General features: G+C 41.4%; 1 protein-coding gene across 6 annotated transcripts in view; it reads left to right on the top strand.

The window, feature by feature from the left end:
* The window catches only part of PCNX1 (pecanex 1), a 174,927-nt gene extending 167,254 nt beyond the window's left edge, over positions 1-7,673 (top strand). For 5 of the 6 annotated variants that reach the window (XM_039251845.1, XM_039251844.1, XM_039251842.1 and 2 more), the window contains 3 exons: positions 125-567; positions 974-1,114; positions 2,125-7,673. In XM_039251845.1, coding sequence (XP_039107776.1) covers positions 125-567; positions 974-1,114; positions 2,125-2,265 — 725 coding nt within the window. In that variant the 3' untranslated portion in view covers positions 2,266-7,673. Of the gene's footprint in view, positions 1-124; positions 568-973; positions 1,115-2,124 lie in introns of those variants that run through there. The other variant, XM_039251846.1, reaches the window with a different exon arrangement.
* Positions 7,674-23,937: the final 16,264 nt, after the last annotated feature.

The following is a 23,937-nucleotide window of genomic DNA, read 5'->3' as shown; positions in this document are numbered from 1 at the left end:
TAAATTCACCAAGTCATTGCTTAAGGGAAAAAAGATTTAGAAACTCAAAAAAACAAAACAAAAAGAACAAAACCGTGTTGAATCACGCCGTCTAGAATAAGTGCCGTTGTTTCTTCCTCGCTAGGCACTAGCCACAGCTCCCACTCTGTCCAGTCAAGCCTGGCCAGACAGTCCCCTGCTCGGGCCTCAGGGGCCAGCCAGTCGTCGCACTGCTACAGCAGCCGCCACTCGTCTCTCCGGATGCCCGCCACGGGGCTCGTGCCCTGCCGGCGCTCCTCCACCAGTCAGATATCGCTCCGACACCTGCCGTCCTCCATCCAGTCCCGCCTGTCCGTGGCGAACCAGATGGAGCCGCCCAGTCAGGGCGGCCTGGGCTGTGCGCAGCACGGCCTCCCTTCTTCCAGCAGCTCCAGCCAGAGCATCCCGGCCTGCAAGCATCACGCTCTGGTGGGCTTCCTCGGGACCGAGGGAGGCCAGAGCAGCGCCGCCGACGCCCAGCCGGGCAGCACCTTAAGTCCTGCCAGTAGTTCACACGCCAGGAGGGGTGAAGTGATTTACAGAGTCCAAGTGAGTAAGCCCACGGTTCTGGCGCTGTCTCTCCCGTTTGTGTTCATTTCTTGTTTGTCAAGTGAAGGATACTGGTGAAAACACACCTCATGGTACTTATGAAGACTGGGACGTTTTTGACTGTTGAAGAAAGTTTCTGCCGGAGTAAAACCTGGAAGCAAGTAGTTTTTCAATGGTGATTTGTGTTCCGCACTCAGCTACTGTCCTGTGGCCCTGGCAGTAAGGTCTGCCTGTAGGCTAACGGGACTTCAGGAGGTGGTCCTTTAGATTGTTTTTTGGCCAGTTATAGGCCCCAGAGAACTTGAGACTCGAGAGTCTGTGAGAGAGATCTTATTTGAGATTATATAATCTGTCATTATAAAAAAAAAATTGAATTGGAAATGACCCATATTTATTTACAATGTAGATCGTGGATCCCAGTCAAATTCTGGATGCGATCAACCTATCAAAAAGGAAAGAGCTGCAGTGGCCTGATGAGGGTATTCGGTTAAAAGCTGGAAGAAACAGCTGGAAAGACTGGAGTCCTCAGGAGGGCATGGAAGGCCATGTAAGTTCTCTTATGAAGCCGACGCGGGCTCTCCCTTTTTTTTGTGGCCTGACTTGTACACACGTTTTTAGCTACTTGGTGCCCCATTGCTATTTTAAATGCACCTTTTGCTTAATTATCAAACAGAATTACTATCTCTGATTTTTTTGTTTTTGTTTTTGTTTTTTTGTTTTTTTTTTTACAAATAGTTTATTGTCAAATTAGTTTCCACATAACACTCAGTGCTCATCCCCACAAGTGCCCTCCTCCATGCCCATCCCCCCCCTCCCCCCCACATCCATCAGTCCTCAGTTTTTGTCAGCATTCAAGAGTCTCTCATGGTTTGCCTCTCTCCCTTTCCCCCACCATTTCCGCCCTTCTTCTCCCCCTTGTTCCTCCGTCAAGTTCCTCCTAATCCTCCTATACGTGCAAACATATGATATTTGTCCTTCTCTGCCTGACTTATTTCGCTCAGCATAACACCCTCAAGGTCCATCCATGTTGCTACACATGGCCAGATTTCATTGTTTCTCATTGCCATGTAGTATTCCATGGTATAGATAAACCACATCTTCTTGATCCATTCATCTGTTGATGGACACTTAGGCTCTTTCCATGTTTTAGCTATTGTGGAGAGTGCTGCTATGAACATTGGGGTACATGTGCTCCTATGCCTCAGCATTTCTGTATCCCTTGGGTAAATTCCTAGCAGTGCTATTGCTGGGTCATAGGGGAGTTCTATTGTTAGTTTCCTGAGGAACCTCCACACTGTTTTCCAGAGGGGCTGTACCAGTTTACATTCCCACCAACAGTGTAGGAGGGTGCCCGTTTCTCCACATCCTCGCCAGCATCTAGAGTCCTCTGATTTGCTCATTTTAGCCACTCTGACTGGCGTGAGGTGGTATCTCAGTGTGGTTTTGATTTGTATTTCCCTGATGAGGAGGGATGCTGCTACTATCTCTGATTTTAAGTGAAGTTTGTGAACATATTCAAGGTCTCTGCCACTGACTGACTTTGTTCTCCGTCGTTAGGTGCTTCACCGATGGGTGCCTTGCAGCAGAGATCCGGGTACTCGATCCCATATCGACAAGACAGTACTTCTGGTCCAGATTGATGACAAATATGTGACTGTAATTGAAACTGGGGTACTAGAACTCGGGGCTGAAGTGTGAGCCAGTGTTTTATAACTACATTTCTCTTCCCTCTCCATTCCAAGACGTTGGAAAAAGAGAGGAGAGCACGGAAGATGCCTGCAGGTATTCCTTTGCTCCTGTACGGAGAGCCTTAGTGGGCTTGGCTCAGCGCCTCCCCCTCCCCCTCCACCCTGACTCCCGTCACTGTCCCCATCCCCAAATAAAGCTGAAGTATTTTTTTAAGTTAGCTGCCGATAAAACATTTTGCATGAAGGATAAAGTTCTGTTAAATTACATCCTTAAAAGAAGTTTTTTCCTATGCATTGCCTATGCTTTAAATCAACAAACTCTTCATTTCTAAACTACGATCTCATATTTTTCTAATTTCTTTGCCAAAAATAATTGCCATGTTTTGTCATAGAACATGAAATCCATTTACCTTGATTTTTAAAAACAGACCAGTATAGAAACCTTCACTTTAACATTTAGCGGTGTGAAAGTTTAATGTACAGTGAAAGAGACTATGAACAGACATAGATTTATCTTATTCCTTGAGCGCTAAAAACTTTAATGAGAAAACTGCACTAATTTTTTACAACAATGCACTAAAGTCTGAGATTTCTCAGAACATTTATTTATATATAAAAATAAAATACCATTATTTAAACTGCCTTTGGGATTAACCCCTTCCCTTTCCTTAAACATACATAGCAGGAACTGTGCTGCTCAGTTTTTTGTTAGTAGCCTGTACTCCATGCCAGTACAGCGGGTGTTTTCTCTAAAATGAACATTGAGTGTAGAGAGATGCATAGCGTCGTCGTTGGCCTTTCCCGGAGACAGCGGCCAGTGCGTTGGTCCCGGGCACACCACTGCCAGCTCCTGTGTCCACAGTCGGAGGCCCTCCAGCACCCGTGTGCCCCGCTCCTCCACTCCTCTCCACCCGGGGCATGCCCTGCTGGGGCCAGTTCTGGGAAGAAAACACTTCTGTGTTTCAAAGAAGATGAGCATCCAGGAACTTAAAAAGAGGATCGATTGCTTTTCTATTTGGAGTCATTAGCTCTTGAAGTTACTCACATGCAGTTCGGTTAATCAAGTAAAAGTTTTTCAAACGAAATTATCCAAACGGTGCAGTTCTTGTTATGTCCCTCTTCAGTAGCCTCGCCTTTTATTTTGCTCCTCTCTTCTCTTTCTATTACTTGAATTTTATTTCCTGTAATTTATAGTGTGTAGGTATAATTTGAAATATTTATAACTGTGAAATTGACTTAATATGTTGTCTCATAACTTAAATTTTATTGTTTTTTTTTTTTTAAAAAATATGCGTGTATTCAGGGAACTATATAATTCAGATTTACAATTGGACTAGGTGGAAACTGCGGTTTAGATTTAATTTTCAACTTCCGGCATTTTTTAAGTCCTTCAGAAAACTTTCCCCCTTTGTGTGAAACTCCAAAGAAGACTATATATACATCTCCTGTGAGCATTTAGGAGCAGCCATCCTTCTACCCCACTGTAAATGGGAAGTGAAAAGAAGCAGGTGTGAAGTTAATTTTATTTGTATATTTTATTTAATCTGATACATCCAAAGTGTTACTATCTCACCATGTGAGCCACCTTCAGGGACTCACCAGCCACATGTGCCTGGTGGCTCCTGTGTTGAAGGCACAGGTGTAAAGAATCTTTTGATGAGGTGACAGGAGAGAGAAGCTGTTTCTGTACTAACTCCCTACTGTCGCTCTTACAGTATAGGGTAACACTTCCGTAGAAGGAAGGAAGACTAACATCTGACTACATTTCTATTCCACAGTCTGTTTATCTTGCCCTTTTCCAATTTCCAATTTTCCTAGTTATTCAGGATCCATTGTGCCTCGTGCTGGTGTTTCCAGACTTCACGCTTTGCAAGATTTACTTTTTAAAAACATTTGTCAAGTGATTTACTGAACCTTTACACAAAGGTACCCTTTCTAAATTGACCAATTAAAATGTATTTTCCTGCTACTGTCGTTACTATTTGTATTTGCCACATTTTGGCAAATCTACAGTGTGTCATTAAGGTCCAGGCTTTTATATTTCTCTTCTGAAACCGAATATATGATCTATCTAACTGTCTATATTTATTTAAAATCGTCTCAAAGGAATTATGGTTCCCACTGCTTGTTCTCTTTTTGAAATGAACATGATCTTCTCCTGGTCATTACCTAGATAGGAAGATAAGTGGAGCCCTTTCACTCTTAAATGGAAGATAGCTTGTTTTCCTACACAGAAAAAAAAATCTGAGCTTAGGATGATTCAATCAGACAGGATAGAATTTTTTTTATTCCTAGGCCCCCACCCCCTAGCCCCAGTTGTTAAACACATTACACACTCTAAAATTGCAAGACCAGATTTTATATGGAACATATATATTGGGTCTTGATTTGGCATGTTAACTGTGGACATTCTTATCAAAACAAGTTGAATTTTGTTATCAGATAGCCCTTGAGGGAATTTATGAATAGAAATCCTGAAAGGAGCCCTGTTCTTATTTTTTAAGTCGAAAACTGATGGTCTTTTAAAAGTCAAAATACTTTTGTAATGATTACGGCAGAGGAAGCAGTGATAATTGAAGATTCATGTCTTAACAATTGGACCTAAATTATTATGTAGAAATATACATGGTTTCATTAGGTAAATTGATCATACATGTCTTATTCTACCTTCCCCAGCTCCCCTTGGAGAATAGTGAACTGTTTATTTAGATTCCCTGCTTAACTGTCTTCATTAGCGTACAAGACTCCAGCATGCACACACTAGTGTCTTCAGTTCACGATTGCCAAAACTTTCAGAGTTCCATAATTTGAAAATAAGAATATGTAATTAAAACAGTAGCTTTTTATGCATTTCCCTTAAACAGAGTTTCACTGATACCCTTCTCGTCTTTTTCTTGTTTGATTTTGTTTTTTCCTTCTTTTGAGAGGGAGTCCTGGAGTGAATTATAAATTGTTAGCTTTTTTTTTCTTATTTCCTCTCATTCAGTGGCAAAAATCATTGTAGAACTCAAAATTAAGCTTTTGGTTAATCTTCCAGTTTATAACTTGGTGTGAGAGACCTCTTTTTACATCATTTTTAGTACTTGATAAAACTTTAAATATTCATTTTTTTCTAAAGAAATCTAAATTTTCAAAGAGTATAGATGAATATAAGATGTTGGTATTTAAGGGGCTTGGGAGAGTAAGTGGTGAGGCTGTATATTTTTAAGGTAAGAGGAGATTACCTTTCAGGAAATTAATGAACAATCTTCACCAGTGTTCTGCCTTTTTTGAGTTTCTATTATTGGAAGGTGAGCTTCCATTAGATTTGAAGTAGTTTTAAAAATATTTCAAGTGTATCTGAGATACTTCTACTAGTCCTTGAAACAGAAGTAGACAGACAGTATTTCTATCCTGAGTGAGGTATGGAAAGTGATTCTGTGTACCAAATGTCAGGTCATAGAAGTTTTTATGTAGAAACTGAGCTTATAAGGAAGATGGGCTTTTCTTCTTTGGTTGGTTGGTTTATTTTTCTGTCTTCTATCAAAATATAAAAAACAGCCTCATATCTAAGCAAGAATAGTTAATTTAGCCTTAAGAAATTCCACTTTGCTTCCATGCAGCATCCTTCTGCCTCTGCTTAGATATTCATTTGGTGGGTTGCTGCATCGAGTCATCCAGAACTAGTCGTCTTTTAAACAAGATTTGCCCAGTGTCTAAAATTATATATTTCTTTTAGTTAACTTCAAAAATCTTTCCTCCTAAATATGTGACTTGAGAAAAAGATACCTTAGTAATTTTGCTTGAGACTTCTTTGAATTTATGTTTACTAGCTATTAAACTATAAACTGCTGCCCACATTAATTACTTTTGTGTGTATCTTCCTAACTCTTTCATTAATATAGACATCCCCTCCCTTTTTTTTTTTTTGAGTCCTCAGTATTTATTCTTGTTCTCTTTTGTAGTGTAATATAATCACACAAAATTACTTTGCCTGGACACAGACCCAGTGCATTTTCCCTTTGATATGATAAATTATTCAGATGAGATATAACATCAATTTTTATTCTAGAGGCTTTTCCTTTAATTCTAAAATGAGTGGAAAGAATAATGTCAATCAAGGCTAAAATGATACTTGGAACCTGTCAAGGGACCTTGAACTTTCTGTTTCAGTTTTCTGTCAAAATTGAGTTTTATTGATCTAGAGAAAGAGGAAAGTTAGATGTGACCATGTATTTGTGCAGCATAAGTTTTAATATTACATTGGAAGTCTGTAGGGTTTTTTTAAATTAAGTTTTTAAAAACCAGCCTCTCTTTTCTTCATTTCTCTTTTTTAAAAAAATCTGGTTGATATACACCTAGGCCTTCTCATTTTTAACTTGTGAAATGTTTAGGTAAGAATTGTGACTGGAAGGGAATTAATTATTATACAAACAGGCCTGGTAGGTATGTGAGTAGAGTGTTAATTTTGCTTGACACAGAAGTATATTTTCTGCTTTGAATCACCTCACCAGAGTCCTCTGTCAAGAGCTGTGTATGATAAGAATTTCTCTTTATTGCCCATCAGCGACATATCCTTTCTGAAGTAGAGTAAATAAGTTCGATTTGTGAGCTGAACGTTATCATCTGCCGTTTATGGAAGCGGCGTAACATTCTTTGGGGCAAGCAGAACGGATTGTCCCCACAAGGTCACATGACAGCTCTGTTCTAAAACTTATACCTATTATATAGGGTTATACCTTTTTTCTTATGCCTCAGCTCTGCACCTGACAATTTATGATTCTGTGGAACCAAGCCAGAAGGAGCAAAGGTCATGTAAGAGAGTGGTAAGGATGGGCTCCTAGGTGTTACTTGCGCAGATGAAGGGGCGCCCTGGAGTTCAAGACAGAGTAGTTGTAGAAAATGAGACGGCTGTTCCAGATGACTCTTGGGTTTAGTGTGACTGTGGTTAAACAAGATGTTTTTATATACGAAGCTTGATTCTACAACCAAAATAACAGAAATGTGGGGGAAATCATGTCTGCTTATGCTTTCTAAAGCTTATAGTTGAAGTAAAATAAATTGTAAAAACGGATTACCTTAACCCTATTCAATGAGCTCTGCATGAGGAAATGGAAGGAAGAATACCAAAAGTGATGCAGGAAGGTATATGTGAGGAAGGAAAATGGGTTTCCCTTTTCTGATCATGGGCTCTGAAAGTATTCATTGCCTTTACCAGCATTCAGTATAAACCAGAGAAAAGAATATATGTACTCGCGTGGGTCTGTGAGTGTGTGCGCGTCTGAGTGTTTGTTATTCTAAATAGCTTGTAAATATTGTAGTTGTTTAAAATGGAAAATAAAAGCTAAGATTGTTTTTTTCTTTGCAAATATATTGCATCAAAAATACAGTATTGACAGTGGATAAAACACTGAGGAAATAAATTTTTTTTTCATTTTGCCTTCTGTCCATTTTTGTCAAAGTAAGAAAAATTAGAGTACATCATATAAAGCTCGGCATAACATATTTTAAAACATACTTGGTTCTGAAATAATCATTTTAATCAGAAGCTTTGGCCTATAGATGTGATTCAGTTTATAAGAGAAATGTACGTATTTCATATTAAAAGGACATCTTTTCATACTTGGTAGAAAGGTCGTACTTTATGTCTTTTGAATTTACTGAATATGTCATATTAATGATATTAGATGGAACATGTAGGGTAATAAAAGTATGTTTTCACTGTATTACACTAAGTTATAGTATAGAAAAAGAAGTACATATTTGGATTACGGTCATCAAAATCAGGCAAACTAACCCACTGTGTACATGTATAATAGAGAAAATGCAAGCTGACTTAGCAATCAGAATAGATATACTTTTTTTTTTTTTTGAGAAAGAGAGAGAGAATGCTCACGAGCTCAAGTGAGCACAGAGAGAGAGAGAGAGAGAGAGAGAGAGAATCCCAAGCAGGCTCCATCCACACTGTCAGCACAGAGGCTGATGCGGGGATTGAACTCACAAACTGTAAGATCATGACCTCAGCCAAAGTCAGATGCTTAACTGACTGAGCCACCCAGGCGCCCCAAGAATAGATACACTCTTGACCAAATCCCTTATTGAGCCTTTAGTGAGTCATTTTACCTGTTAGTAACCATCAAAACCCATCAGGATGCAGAATATGTCCCATTGATATCAGAGTCCCAGACAATTTGCTCTCTTCCCACACAGGAGCGCAGTGGCACAACTGGAGACATAGTGGTGTTTAGTCTTAAAGGACAGTATGTTTTCTAGTGACAGGAAACCTGGCGGTTAAATGAGACACATCTTCAAAGAAAGAAAATTCTCTATGTGAGCTGCATCAACCTTACAGCCAGGGATTCAAAGAGTGGTCAACACAAAATATGAGTCCCATAAAAGTTCTTCATTGTTCTTAAAGTGCAGTTTACTTAGGATTTTTCCTAAAAAAGGATCCCAAAGTTTTGCTGAACTGTAGCCACTGAATCTCACCAGGTAGATGCATTTTCCTGTGGGAAAGACAAAAAGCACCTTGTGAAGTAAGGGCATGACATGAATGGTGGTTTCTTGGGTATTCGGTCAGCACTTATTATGCACAATATTTGTTTTATTCCCCCTTTCATAGGTGCTTATTAAAGGAAATTGGGTGTGACTAAACTTCATACTTGGGAAAATGTAATTTGGTACAAGAAGATCCCTAGATTGCTTTGTAACTTCGTAGGATACACAGCAACAGCAAATGGCTACAGATGAATCCATCTTGTCTGGTAGCCTTTTGAAACCATTCAATGTCAATGTGCAATAAACTGTGCCAAAAGGGAGAAGTCATCCTTTAGTCCAGGGTTCCCTTTTGTCCCCCAGAACATTGTATGAATACATAATAATTGGTCCATATAAGAATACTTAAGGTCTTGGGGCACCTGGGTGGTTCAGTTGGTTAAGCGGCCAACTCTTGATTTTGGCCCAGGTCATGATCTCCTAGTTCCCGAGATCGAGCCTCATGTCGGGCTCTCCACTGGCAGCATGGAGCCTGCTTGGGATTCTTTTTCTCCCTCTCGATGCCCCTCCACTGTGCATTCATATTCATTCATTGTCTCTCTCTCTCTCTCAAAATGAATAAACATAAAAAAAGAATACTTTAGGTCTCCAGTCCAGTTCTGAAGTACATACTCTTGACCTGTCTTTATCAGGGAAAATCAACATCCCAAGACAACACTGAATTTAAGCAGATACCAAGTAGTACCTCTGTGTTCATAATACTCTTTAATGGGTTTGCTCTCACACACCACCCGTTTCTTGGTTTTCTACCAATTAATAATATGATGTACCACAAATGTCCCACAGTGCAGCATAAATGGAAGGTGTACCTTTCTTAAGACAGAATGCAGGTTTGTCTAGCTTATAAATTTGGGAGTGACTCCTTGTACAATTGCAGTATGAAACAGTATTCATTTAAATCGTTTCAAAATACTAATTTACTTGGGACGCTTATAGTTGGAAGAACCATTTCGAAGTTGCTGAATACAGGAAACTGGCTCACTACAAAATTTAGGGTAGACTGGGCTTTCAGGATTGTTTTGTTCATGTTACTCCAACTCTGTATTTCTGTGATTTTCTCTACTCCCTATGCATGCTGTGTATGCTCCCTTTTCAGACTGGAGCTAGCTGTCTAGTTCTGGACCCCAGTCCATACACGTCATCAAACAGAAATAACGCTTCCTGTTACCTCTCACGTGAGAAAATATCCCAGAAGCCTCAGTATATTTCTCCTTGCATCTCTTTAATGTAAGATCTGACATAGGCAAGATCCTTAACCTGTCCATGTGTCCTGATTTGCTAAACCAGTCATGGACAAAAGAAACAGAATTACCATGACTGATTGGCTCAGACAAATCAGAGCCAGCCTTGAAGCTGGAGTTCAGTCCCCAAAGCGTATGGTTGCTACACAGTGCATAGAAAAGTGACTAAAATTTCCACAGCAGATTTGTATATAGCTCTCCAGAGTATTGTTTTCAAGAAACAGACTCAGACCACCTAAGAATTAAGGTGTTTAAGATACATTTGTAGCAGACGTAGAGCAGAAGGTCAGCAGAAGCTTAGGCAGACACAGGTCCAGATGTTTGCTCTCCTTTTCTCAGGGGCTGCCTTACATCTCATGACATTTTTGCTGCTCTCCATCTAAATTACTTCCTTCCTTAGATTATGGTGGGGGTGGTGTGTGTGTGGAATTTACCAGTGAAGCCAACTGGACCTGGATTGATCTTTAGAGAAAGGCTTTTAATTAGGGATTCTGATTTTCTGTTTATTAGTTTTGGTAAGTTTGGGTTTTCTAGAACGGCAGTTCTCAAACTTTTGGGTCTTGGAATACTCAGGAAAAAAATTATGGAGGACTTCCCCTCATCCCAAAGATCTTTTGTTTATATGCTTTATATGATATTGCATTAGAAATTAAAACACACTTAAAAGTTATTTCTAAATGAATTAATAAACTCATGTTAACATTTTTATTTAAAATTATATGTCCAACTTTTAAAAAATGTAAAAGACATTTGAACTCCTGTCTGTTTCTACATACAGTTGTATTTATTGCCTTACATTATTTTGGTCGGAGCATATGAGGAAAGCCTGGCCTCGTATATCCTTCACTAAAATTAGACAAGTGGTAGTTTCTTAAAGGTTAGTTGCAACGTGGAATCCCATTTGCACTGGATTATTTTAAAATCCATTGCCTCACCTTACTTGAAATGGGTCTTTTGCCTGCGTGTGGTATTATAACGTCATTTATTTAGAAAATAATGGTTCCCTGAGGTATGCAAATCTTCTAAATGTTGACACATCTCATTATGCATTATAAAAAATCACTTCTGTTCATGTCAACATCAGTCTAGTCAGATACACCTTTATTGGGAAGCTAGAAAGCTCATAGTGGCAGATACTGGCATTCTAAAATTCTTTTTATTGAGAGCTTAAGTTTTATCCTTGGGAACAAATATTGTCAGTTGTTATCTTTGAATTAACAGGCTCGCTTCATTTTTGAGAAAATGTCAAGTACTGAAGTCTGAATAAGTATAGTTTGTCTCTCAGTCTTTCTTTCAAATCAACATGGCATTCCATGAAAAAAAAAGAAGTGACTAGCTTAGCTCATAACTCAATCACAAAAGGGCTATTCTTTGAGAAGATTGTATTTGGGTATGCTGAAGAAGTGCTTTGTGAATACTTCCCATTTTCCTACATCGAATTCTCAAAAGATGTGTTTTGAAGGAACGAGATGTAGTAAACTTAAAACGATTTTTATTCCTTCCCCAAGGATATTCTTAAGTGAAATTGACTTTCCCCCCCGTGAGTGCATGACTGTAAAGAATGCAGTGGCCAGCAGTATATGGTTTGGTGCCATGGTCTTGATTCCTGCTAAGGTGCCTGTAGTTTTACTCACCACATCTTCTGCATAATTAATTTCCGTTATGAGTTCTTCTTTTAGCCATGGGTTAGATTCATATTGGTTAATTTTAAAATATTTGGGATTTTCTACCTATCATTTTCTAGTTATTGCTTAATAACCATGTCAAAGCAACTCTCCTATTAATCTTTCGAGATTTGTTTAGCCCTCCTTTGTGGCTCTGTATATTGTCAATTTTCATAAATGTGCCAGTGGGCACTCGGGGGGGGAAACATGTATTTTACATTTATGACAGTCTCTGTACTATATATGTCAATTAAGTCAATTTTGTTATTTTATTGAGATCCTGTATATTTTTTTTTTAATTTTTTTTTTTTATTTATTTCTAGGAGAGAGACAGCATGAGCAGGGGAGGGTCAGAGAGAGAGGGAGTCACAGAATCCAAAACAGGCTCCAGGCTCTGAGCTGGCAGTCAGCACAGAGCCCGACGCGGGGCTCGAACCCACGAACCGCGAGATCATGACCTAAGCGAAAGTCGGACGCTTAACCGACTAAGCCACCCAGGCGCCCAAGATCCTGTATATTTTTAGCGATGGGGGGGTGTCTATGGTTGTGGATTTATTTCTCCTTTTAGTTCTATCAAGTTTTGGTTTATGTATTTTGAGACTACATTATTAGGTGTATATAAATTTGGAAGATTTGCTCTGACCAATCGATTGCCTTAATCATTATGAAATGTCCTTTCCATGTCTAGTAATACCTCTTGCTCTAAAATTTACTTTATCTGATGTTAGTATAGCTGAAGTTTGTGTATTTTAACTGTATCTGTTCTTTTACTTTCTATCTCTTAGAGTGTACTCTTTTTTTTTTTTAAATAGTTTATTGTCAAATTAGTTTCTACATAACACTCAGTGCTCATCCCCAAAGTGCCCTCCTCCATGCCCATCCCCCCCTCCCCCCCACATCCATCAGTCCTCAGTTTTTGTCAGCATTCAAGAGTCTCTCATGGTTTGCCTCTCTCCCTTTCCCCCACCATTTCCGCCCTTCTTCTCCCCCTTGTTCCTTCGTCAAGTTCCTCCTAATCCTCCTATACGTGCAAACATATGATATTTGTCCTTCTCTGCCTGACTTATTTCGCTCAGCATAACACCCTCAAGGTCCATCCACGTTGCTACACATGGCCAGATTTCATTGTTTCTCATTGCCATGTAGTATTCCATGGTATAGATAAGCCACATCTTCTTGATCCATTCATCTGTTGATGGACACTTAGGCTCTTTCCATGTTTTGGCTATTGTTGAGAGTGTTGCTATGAACATTGGGGTGCATGTGCCCCTGTGCATCAGCACTCCTGTATCCTTTGGGTAAATTCCTAGCAGTGCTATTGCTGGGTCCTAGGGGAGTTCTATTGTTAGTTTCCTGAGGAACCTCCACACTGTTTTCCAGAGGGGCTGTACCAGTTTACATTCCCACCAACAGTGTAGGAGGGTGCCCGTTTCTCCACATCCTCGCCAGCATCTAGAGTTCTCTCAGAGTGTACTCTTATAAACCACTACGTAGTTGGGATTTTTTTTTTTTATTCAGTTTGACCATCTTTGTCTTTTAAATGGAGTCTTGAGTCCATTTACATTTAAGATCATTACAGACTTTTTTTTTGGCTTAAATTTACCATCTTACTTTTTGTTTCCTTTTTGTCTCACCTTTTCCATATATCTTTTCTCCTTTCTTGCCACATTTTGGAATAAGTCATTTGAATTGTGATACCCCCCCCTTTTGCTTATTACCCACATACCTTTTTAATTACGCTTTTAGTGATTATTGAAGTTAAAACACCTACTTGTGCTTTACCACCTCTTGGGACTGACTCTATTTCTGCCTTTGCGTCTTTTTTTTTAATGTTTTATTTATTTCTAGGAGAGAGAGAGAGAGAGACAGCGTGAGCAGGGGAGGGTCAGAGAGAGAGGGAGTCACAGACTGAAACAGGCTCCAGGCTCCGAGCTGGCAGTCAGCACAGAGCCCGACGCCGGGCTCGAACCCACGAACCGCGAGATCATGACCTAAGCGAAGTCGGACGCTTAACCGACTAAGCCACCCAGACGCCCCTCTGCCTTTGCATCTTTTATGCTGTTCTTAAATTTTCATAATTTGTTTTGGGATAATATTTCTTCTGCCTAAAGGACTCCCTTTACAGTTTCTTGGTCTGCTAGTAACAAATTGCATGAGTTTTTATTTTTCTTGTATGAAAATGTTCATCTTCATTTTTTTTCGGGGGGACATAGAGTACTGAATTGGCAATTTCTTTCTGCCCTTCAAAAGCATTACCCACTGTTTTCTGATTTCCATGGTTTCTTCTCATCTTAACTGCTCTTTTCAGAGGCAATATCTTTTTATGCCTTTGGTTATTTTAAGATTTCATTTTCATCTGTGGTTTTTAGTAGTTTTCCATATTTAGCCTCTGTGTCATTTTCTTCATATTTATCTTGCCAAAGTTTTCTTACTGTCCCTTGAATCTTGGCCATTGTCTCTTCAGACATTCCTTTTGGCAGATTGTCTTTCTCTCCTCACATTGCAATTACAAAATATATCAAACACAAAATTTTTACTGTGTTTTCATCCCTTACATTTTCTTTTGCATTTCCTATCCTTAGTCTTTTAAAGTTTCAGTCAGAGTATTTTCCTCTATATGCCCTCATTTATTCATTTCTTCCTTCTCCTGTATCTAGTCTTCTTTTAAACTGATCTATTGAGTTCTCAGTTTTAGTAACCATATAATTCAGTTCCCATTTTTAATATGGTTTTCAGTAAACTTTTTTTAGAAAGTTCTTTTTTTAAGTGTTTTATTTATTTCTGAGAGAGAGACCACGTGAGCAAGGGAGAGTCAAAGAGAGAAGGAGACACAGAATCTGAAACAGGCTCCAGGCTCTGAGCTAGCTGTCAGCACAGAGCCTGACGCGGGGCTCGAACCCACAAACCATGAGATCATGACCTGAGCCAAAGTCAGAAGCTCACCCGACTGAGCCACTCAGGTGCCCCTTCAGTAAACTCTTGATATTCTCTCTTATTATTTTATTTCCTAAACATTTAACTACCCATATTTTAAAGTTTGTGTCTAATAATTTTGATATCTGGATCTCTTGAACATGTTTCCTTTGTTCTCAGTTTATCTTTTTTTTACATATTTATTTCTGATGTGGACTTAACTTGTATATGAAAATGTATAGATAATAGAGGCTGTAGGTATTATCATCTTCCTCAAGAAGATTTACTTTTACTTTTGGCAGACCAGGTAGGAAATTAGAGAATGGACTTTTGGAAGATGGACTTCAGTCTCCTGAGAGCTCATCTGTTACTTCTAGTTCACCTCTGCCCCTGTACCATAGCCCTTCAGATTTTCAAGCCTAAAGGTCTGGGGTTTCATCCATGGGGTGCCCTGAATTGTAATTATTGACACTCCAGCCTGAGAGTCCAGAAGCTGTCTGTTCAACTTCTCAGCCTCTCAGCCACTGCTTTCAAATTGGCAGATGTAGCCCTGCATGTCAGTCATATCTCTCCGGGCTTCCCTTCTTTCCTTGGGCTTTAGCCTATGAGGTTGTAGTTATGGTCATAGCTCCACAGTGCCTTCGAGTACATTTTGTATTTTGTACAGTTTTTTCATTGTTTTTCATTGAAGATTTGGTCTGCAGCTTGCTTATTTGCCATTATTGGTGGGGGTGGGGGTGGATCTCCTCTGTCAAGTTTTACTCCTTCTTATGATCAGCCAGCATACTCACCTCTTTATACCCTAGCATTATGTTACTTAACTTTGGCTAGACTTTACCTTTATTTTCCCTATGGTACTGTTTCAAGTTCAGTGAGATCTTAAGTTGCTAGCTAACCTGCAGACATATCCACCTATGGTAGAGAGTGTTGGAGATGGTGACTGGTGATATAAACCAAGTCCACTGAGATAGCAAGACCTCAGAGAAAACAGGATCAATGGTCTCCGAAATGTGCGAGTGTGACAGCTATTCTGAAGTTTGGGTCCCATTCAGTACAAAGTGTACCCTAACAGTAGACCAATGAAAGATAAACAGGGTCTCATTAACGTCTTGCAGGCTCTGATGAAGTGGTACAGGTCACGTTATTTTTTAGAAATAGGTGTTTTCTCTTCGGTCACAACGCAGTGGGTTTTTCCATGTTCTCTTTTCTAGGCAATTACTTTCCTGGCCTGAGGTCCTTATTGGCCTTCCTCTGTCAGAAGTGACGCATTGGGGTGATAACAGCAGTGGTCATAGCAGAGACCACAGATAGCCAAAGTCCTTTTCCAGCCCTGACTTTAACTTTTCAATTCATTTTAAACAGAAGGAAAATCTCCATTGGTAGCCTAAGCATTGACATGTGTTTCAGGCAAAAATTAAAGAAACTTTACCTGTCTTTTCTCTGGGCAGGATGAGATGAGTGTTTGGAGAAATGAAGTGGTTTAATTACTGAAAACCACTCCATCTAGAGGCTTATGATTCATTTTGTGTGACCTTAGACTTAGTTTTTCTTTGGAAATGTGGGGTCAGAGAACAGGAGACCAAAAAAAAAAAAAGGCTTCACTTGAGTAATAACTTTTCCCTTCTGGAAACGAGAAAACTATCCACTTCCACAAGTTCTGACATGTCCCTAGTTAACATCTCTGTTTCTCAACGTATATTAGGTCACCCTCTGGAAATGCAGGTCAGAAAGAAAACGCATGAGTGATCTGGGCCATGGGTGAGAGGGCCAAAGAAATGACAAGTACCGAAACTGGGAGAGCGTCTGTGTCTCCAGTAATTAGACCGTATGGCATAGCCACCAAGCCACGCACTGGCTCATCTGCCCATGGCCAGCACAGCCAGCCTAATGGACATTGGGCCCTGGGACTAAAAGAATGCAAGATTCTCAGCCCCTACTTTGTGGATAACATGGAGAATGAAGTCAAATTTCGGATGCATTTGTTTTCTTTTTTATTTATTTAATTTTATGTTTTATTTTTTAAAGTTTTTATTTATTTAATATAATTTATTGCCGTGTTAGCTACTATGCAGCTTGTACAGTGTGCTCTTGGCTTTAGGAATAGATTCCCATGAGTCATCGCTTACATATAACAGCCAGTGCTCATCCCAACAAGTGCTCCCCTCAGTGCCCATCCGCCATTCCCCTCTCCCCCATCAACCCTTAGTTTGTTCTCTGTATTTAAGAGTCTCTTATGGTTTGCCTCCCTCTCTGTTTGTAACTATTTTTTTTCTTGCCCTTCCCTCATGGTCTTCTGTTAAGTTTCTCAACTGCATATGAGTGAAAACATATGATATCTGTCTTTCTCTGACTGACTTATTTCATGAAAAGATGCTCAACATCACTCATCATCAAGGAAATATAAATCAAAGCCACATTGAGATACTACCTCACATCGGCCAGAGTTGCTAAAATTAACTCAGGAAACAGATATTGGCAAGGATGTGGAGAAAGGGAAACTCTCTTATATTGTTGGTGGGAATGTAAACTGGTGCAGCCACTCTGGAAAACAGCATGGAGGTTTCTCAAAAAATTAAAACTAGAATTACCCCATGGCCCAGCAATAGCACTACTAGGAATTTATCCAAAGGATACAGGAGTGCTGACTCATAGGGGCAGAAGTACCTCAATGTTTATAGCAGTGCTATCAACAATAGCCAAATTATGAAAGGAGCTCACATGTCCATCAACTGACAAATTGATAAAGAAATGTGGTATATATACAATAGAATACTACTTGGCAATGAAAAAGAATGAAATCTTGCCATTTGCAACAACATGGATGGAATTGGAGGGTATTATGCCAAGGATGCATTTTTGTTCTAGGGAGAGGTAAATCGGCTATCCAAATAGGGCTGGCATTACAGTTTGTTAGGAGTTGGCACATAAATTTGGTTTTGTCACAACCTAAGTTTTGTAGAAACTTCATTTTTTTCAGAACCTGACTTCAGAACTAATGATAATGAACATTGAACATAAATGTTGATCAAAATGCCAATTTATTAACTTACAGTTCTAAAAAATAGGGCACCCCCAGCCTCATCAGAAAATAATTGATAGGTCACATTGACCATCAGAAGTTAGTTAATGGCCATAGGGTTAGAGCACAAGGAAGCTAAACATCATTTTTTTTCTTCCTGGCTTAGAAAATGTATTTTGTAATTTTTCCCCTTTTCTAGTGATAAATAGTTATGTCTATTAGTTTTAGGTTTTGTATTCTATGGTGGGAAACACTATCAAATTTTGGGTTTTGGTTTGCTTTTTTCAGACTCCCAAGCAGACCACATTTCTCGTATTGTCACATTCTTCAGCTATGTGAATACGACTGTATTAGGCTCCAGCTTTCTTGCACATTCCAATTCCACTTCTGCCTGTATGCTTTAACTGGATCACTGTAACACCTTGCCCTTGAGGAGGATTGGGCTTACCTAGGGTGTGAATTTTACAATTTAAGTTTGGGAAAGTCTCGGGGTGCCTGGGTGACTCGGTTAAGCGTCCAATTTCAGCTCAGGTCATGATCACACGGTTTGTGGGTTCAAGTCGCGTCGGGCTCTGTGCTGATGACTAGCACAGAGCCTGGAGCCTGCTTCAGATTCTGTCTCCCTCTCTCTCTGACCCTGCCCTGCTCATGCTGTCTCTCTCTCTCTCTCTCTCTCTCTCAGAAAAAACAAAAACAAAAACAAAAACCCATAAAAAACAGTTTGGGAAAGTCTCTTTATCTTACGGTTCAGATGACATAACTTTACTAGAACTCCTACTTGATTACATTTCTAACCAAGAAGAATTTAATTACTTTCTCCAAATGCACCGTGCATTTGGAGGGAGGAAGGACTTTTTCAAAGAATTTCGCACTCATATCATTAAGAGCAAATCCATGTTGCAGGAGATTAAAAGTAAAGTCTGTTTTTAAAAAGGAAGTTTAGAATGGGCATCCGTTTAGCCTGAAAAGGATTGTTGTAAAGTACATTGATCTTGGAAATATCCCATATTCAAGAACAAAGATAATAAATTACAATGGTAGGCAGATTTGACAATAGATCTGTTAGTGAAGAGAAAAATCGGGCATGTCTATGGCAAAGAGCTGATATATGGTGACTCTTGCCAGAGTAAAGACTCTGGAAAATAGATTCTATGTACACTGCAAATTATAGTGAATGGACTCTCTATAATGCTATAATGATTTCTTTGAAAGGGGTTGATTACAATAAGATGTGAGTCCCTACTGTGTACCAGATAATTCACAACAAACCTGCCAGGTGTTTTTACTGTTATCTTACATATGTTGAAATTAAAGGCTAAAAGGTAACTTTCAGGAAAGGATAAATCATGACTCTCAGGTATAAAATTGTACACTGTTCAAGACTTAGTTTGGTGCATTAATCTGGAGAACTAACCACATGTTATGGGTTCAAAGTTAAGTTTTCAAAAAAGCACAGTTACATGGAGTAAAGGAGCATTGAAATGAATGGTAAATTGGAGATAAATTTTTTGTTGCTGTTTTAGAGAGAGAGGGAGTCATTTGAACCTCTCTTAAGAGGGGACAGAATTTATGTCTGATCAGTTGCCAACAGCTTTTAAAGTTATAAAATTACTCCCATAGAATCAGAGTCTAAGACAGAAGGGCGTGCTCTATACTCTACATATAGTTTTCCATTGACATCCAAGTTTTTTCTACCTGATGTTCAGTAATTCACCTGAGATAATATATGTAATAAGTGGCATGATGAAGGCAAATGCACCCCCAACCCCCAGCAGTGTACAGGGCATTTGAATTGCAAGGGAAGCCTTGAGGAGGTCATTGGAGGTTATTGCGGTAATTCAGCCTTGAGGCAGTTGGCCTGGACCAAGTTCTTGACTGTAGTGAGTTAGCCTCTGTGGAAGCGGACTCTGAGCCTGATATTTTTGCAAGGAAGTGTATTGGGCTGTGCTGTTGGGAACACGTGTGTGAGGAAGCACAAGAAACTGGATTGAGCAGAGAAAGAAATTGAACTGTGATGCAATCAGAGCAATGGCTTTCATCGAAGTCCATGGGTGAGATCTGGGGCTGGGTGGCCCTTCTGAGATGTTCTCAATCAAAACAAAACAAGTCATTGAGAGGGGAGGACAACACTCCTGGCAGATGGTGGGCATGATGACCCCCATCCTCAAGTGGAATCTGGGCAGAACGCCACAGTATCCACTACCCTTCTTGTACCGCTCATATCCACAGATCTCCTCTCCTGCTCTTTGGAGACTTCCTCTTGACTGGCATGTCTCCTAGTCTAGTTGCTTACCTGCTCTCACCCCTAGGTTTACCTGTCAGTGATCCAGACTCCCTCATCTTTGAGAACTCTGAGCCCCTAGTCCACCGTGTCCTTCTTAAGCAGTGATCGCTGTACTTGACTCTTTTCCGTTTGAATTGAGTAAAGGATTACCAGGAGAAACCCTAGCGTATCACCTGGATTTCAGGTGTGTTCTCTTCTGCCCTCATTGTGTGACAGCTGCCCTGCCTCCTGACCATCTGAGTCAATTACCTCCAGTGTGGTGGTGACTTCTTTCTTTGCCCACTGGTCTTTTAGCACAAAGAAGCCAAAATGACTAGGTGACAGACAGAGCCTCAAGTTGAATGAGACTCTTGCTCGCTCCCCTGGTGGAAGTTTCCCCGCCTTTGGAAACCAGGTTCTTTCGACCCAGAGTCTACAGCTGTGGGAGTAGGAAGCACAAATTTCCAAAGTGGGTCATTGATGAAGATGGTAAATGGAGCCATTCCCATTTCTACCTGCTGGTTCCCAGTCTCATGAATTCTACGTGTTGGGGTCTCAGACCACTAGAACGGCCACTGATTGAGGGCATATCCTGCATCCTGAAAGACAGTGTCCCACCCTCACAGGATATGTCCAAGCTAGTACCTCAGTTGCACCTTTAAAAGCCCACTGAACTGTTTGATCAGACCAGCAGCTTCTACAGTATGTGATGTGACCATGGGTCCCACGGCCACGTGCCCACTGTTCTACTCTCTTTGCTGTAATGCACCCCGACCCCCAGCAGTGTACCTTTGTTAGATTCAGTGCTACATGGGTCCTGTCTTGATGGGTCTAACACTGTAAACCCTTATATGATCATAGCGCTGAAGCCCTACAAATAGGAAAGGCAAGACCCATACCTAGAACATACGTCCATATGTCAACCTGCCATCAAGTGGTCGCTTATTCTCCTTGAGGGATGGGCACTGTATCAAGGGCTCAGCAGAGATCTCTGTAACACTCGGGTTAAAAGTTTGGCAGCATTATCTGATACATCAGCCTCGGTAAATGGAATCCCACTGCATAGCTTCCACTGCTGCCACAACGGCCACTCCTCTCATGCACCCATTTTGCCAACACAGGAGTGGCTAATGAAGAAATGGCTGATATCAACTGGCCAAATCATTTGGACTGTTTGGTTGGTTAGTGGCTCTTCCCCAGTAGATGCAGTCTGGTGACGATTAACATGTATTCAAAGATGCTTATACTCTACTCCCACTCCCATCCATCCATCCATCCATGTGCCTCTACCCTTGTCCCTGACCTTCTTTCCCCTTCCAGGCCCCCCGCTGGCCAGCCATGCCATTTGCCACTTCCATGAGTTTGTTTTTTTCTGGCCTCAGGTCTATTGTATTTCTGCAGAAGGTGGGTGACTGAAGGTTGCCTGACTTTTGCCTTGCAGGGATTTCCCTCCACCACTGTCTTAAAGGGCCACCTCAGGGAAGCTAGATTGCAGTGGCAGTTTGTTTTTATTTCACATCTACATACCAAACCAACCCATCTGTGATCCACAATGTGGCTTGTGTTCCTCTCTTCCGTAAGCTGGTTATAAGCGACGCATCCCTACTGCCTTGGTCATAGATGTTGTGTGGCATTGCAAGGTACTTCATTCTGAGGGCCCAGCCTTCCTTCCCTTCAAGTCACTGAATTCCAGGTTCAGAAACTAGGCAACAGATTCTGATTTTTTTAAATTGGGATACTTGGCCTTCTTGATTTCTCTTGATCACATAGATTGCATGGATACCCTTGTTGGCTGGCCATCTGTCTGTCGTGCCCTTCAGAATGTTCAATTAACCATTTCTGAGTTCCCTCTGGTTTCCACTATCGTAGCTGACTTTGCTCCTTATAACAATAATTGCATCCACCTTGGGTCTGATGCCATATGCCTTTCAGCCTCTATCAACTTGAGACTCTATCATCCCTGTGCCATCGGGGCATCTAGTTCTAGAACAGCATGTCCTCGTCTCAGCCCTGGCCCACAGAGGACAGATACCACAGAGCTGCTTCAGTAGTATTTGTACCACCGTCACCAACACATTTCTTATCATTTTGCTAAACAAAAGTTCACTCTACCCCTCCCCCCATGGAACATAGATGGTGGGTTTTCTTTGGAGGAGGGGATTGTTCTGATCTTAGGTGATACACCCATTTTAACATACCCACTTCTCTGGACCTTGGGCTCCTCTCTCCACCATTTGCCATGGCCATGCTGGCATTTCTGTTGTACTTCGTATGGGGACTATTGCCTCTTCCAAGCTCTTAGGAAACCACCTAGCAGCCTATCTCCATAACTTTTAGTGGATTTGCCAAGGTATCAGTCTTCTCTCATAGGAAAGTGTTCTCATATTGATAAACTCTCTTATCCAACTTCATATTCTGTTTCTCTCAATTCAGCACCCTCCAGATCCAGCCTTGTATCTATTCTCCTTGCTTCTGCCAGTACCCACTGGCGGGGTCTCAGAGCTCCTTCAACGTGAAGCCCCTTTCCTGCCTAGCAGACCCGGCACTTCCCTGGCCAGGTGGGGGTGTGGCTTGACCAGTTCTTGGTCAGGTAGTGAGGGGAGGAGGTGGGAGCACCCTGAAGGCGATGAGCAGCCCTTGAGTGGTCTTCAAGCAGCAGGGAGTGGGTCACATCCATCCGGAGGCCAGTAGTTGGGTTCCAAGGAGACCTTGACTACGGACCATTGAGAGAGTTCCATGGCAGGAGCAGGGTGGGCGCTCCATCAGAGGTGAGCCCCTGTCAAGGGGCAGTATGTGCTGAGGAGTGGCTTTTCTTTCTGCTCATGAACGAAATGAGAGCTGAGCCCGGAAAGCCTCCAATCTGCAAATAAAAGCATACCGGGGGCGGGGGGGGGGGGGGGGGGGGGNTGGACCTGCCAAAGCATACATTTCACGTGGTGTGAGCAAGTTGGGTAGTGAGTGCAGAGCGCATGGGTTCCCACAGGTGGCTGTGTGTTTATGGTGGGGGGGGGGGGGGGGGGGGTAGGGGGGAAGTAGAGGGGGGTGCAGTGGCTTTGCCTATCCGATGTCCCTCTTAAAAACTTCCACAAGGTGGCAGCAGGAGCTCAGCCGGTGGCTCTCCAGGTTGGGGGCTGGTATTGGGGTGGAGCTGGTACCCCTGACATACACAAGTTCCAGAAGAGGTGTGAGGAACAAAAAACCGAGTGACACGGCTCTTGGAACCTATTAAAATCAGGGATTTACACACCTGTAGATGCCCTGGCCATGTGCTCTTCCTTATACCCTCCCACAATTCACACACGTATTGCTTGTCTCCTCCACTTATTTACATTTGCCCTCTTTGAGTTCTTTCCACTGGCTAAATGTGCGCCCTGCAGTCATAAACCTGAATATGAAGACTGCCCGCAAGGCACCTGGGTGGCTCAGTCAGCGAACCGTCCCACCCTGGATTTCAGCTCAGGTCATGATCTCATGGTTCCTGAGATCGAGCTCCTCATGGGGCTTTGCACAACGTGCAGCGCTGGCTTGGGATTCTCCCTCTCTCTCTGCCCCGCCCTCACATGCACTCATCATCTCTCTCTCCCTCTGTCACAAAATGAACTTCAAAGAAAGAAAGAAAGAAAGAAAAGACTGCCTCCAAAAACATCCGGGCATTGTGCAAAGTGCTCTTCGTCCATGGTAACGTTGCCCCTCACAGGAGACGTCCCCTGGGGCTGTAAGGCCGGTGCCTTCAGGGGCATTAGGTGCATTCCTTTTGTGCAGCCATCACCACCATCCATCTCTAGAATTCTTCTCATCTTGCAAAAGTGAAACTGCACCCATTAAACACTCAGTCCCCGGGCCCCTGGAAGCCACCATTCTGCTTTCTGTGTCTGTGAATCTGACGACTCTAGGTGCCTCGTGTGTACAGAATCACACAGCATGTGTCTTGTCACCTAGCATGTTGTCTTCAGTGTTCATCCTTGGGATGGCCTGTGTCTGAATTCGCTTCCTTGTTAGGCTGAATAATATTCCATGATGGGGATGTGCCACGTGTTGTTTATCCATC

This window comes from Hyaena hyaena, unplaced genomic scaffold (genome assembly GCF_003009895.1).
Source record: "Hyaena hyaena isolate Hyena2069 unplaced genomic scaffold, ASM300989v1 scaffold_400, whole genome shotgun sequence".
Classification (NCBI taxonomy): domain Eukaryota; kingdom Metazoa; phylum Chordata; class Mammalia; order Carnivora; family Hyaenidae; genus Hyaena; species Hyaena hyaena.
This window is presented reverse-complemented; position numbering and strand designations above follow the sequence as displayed.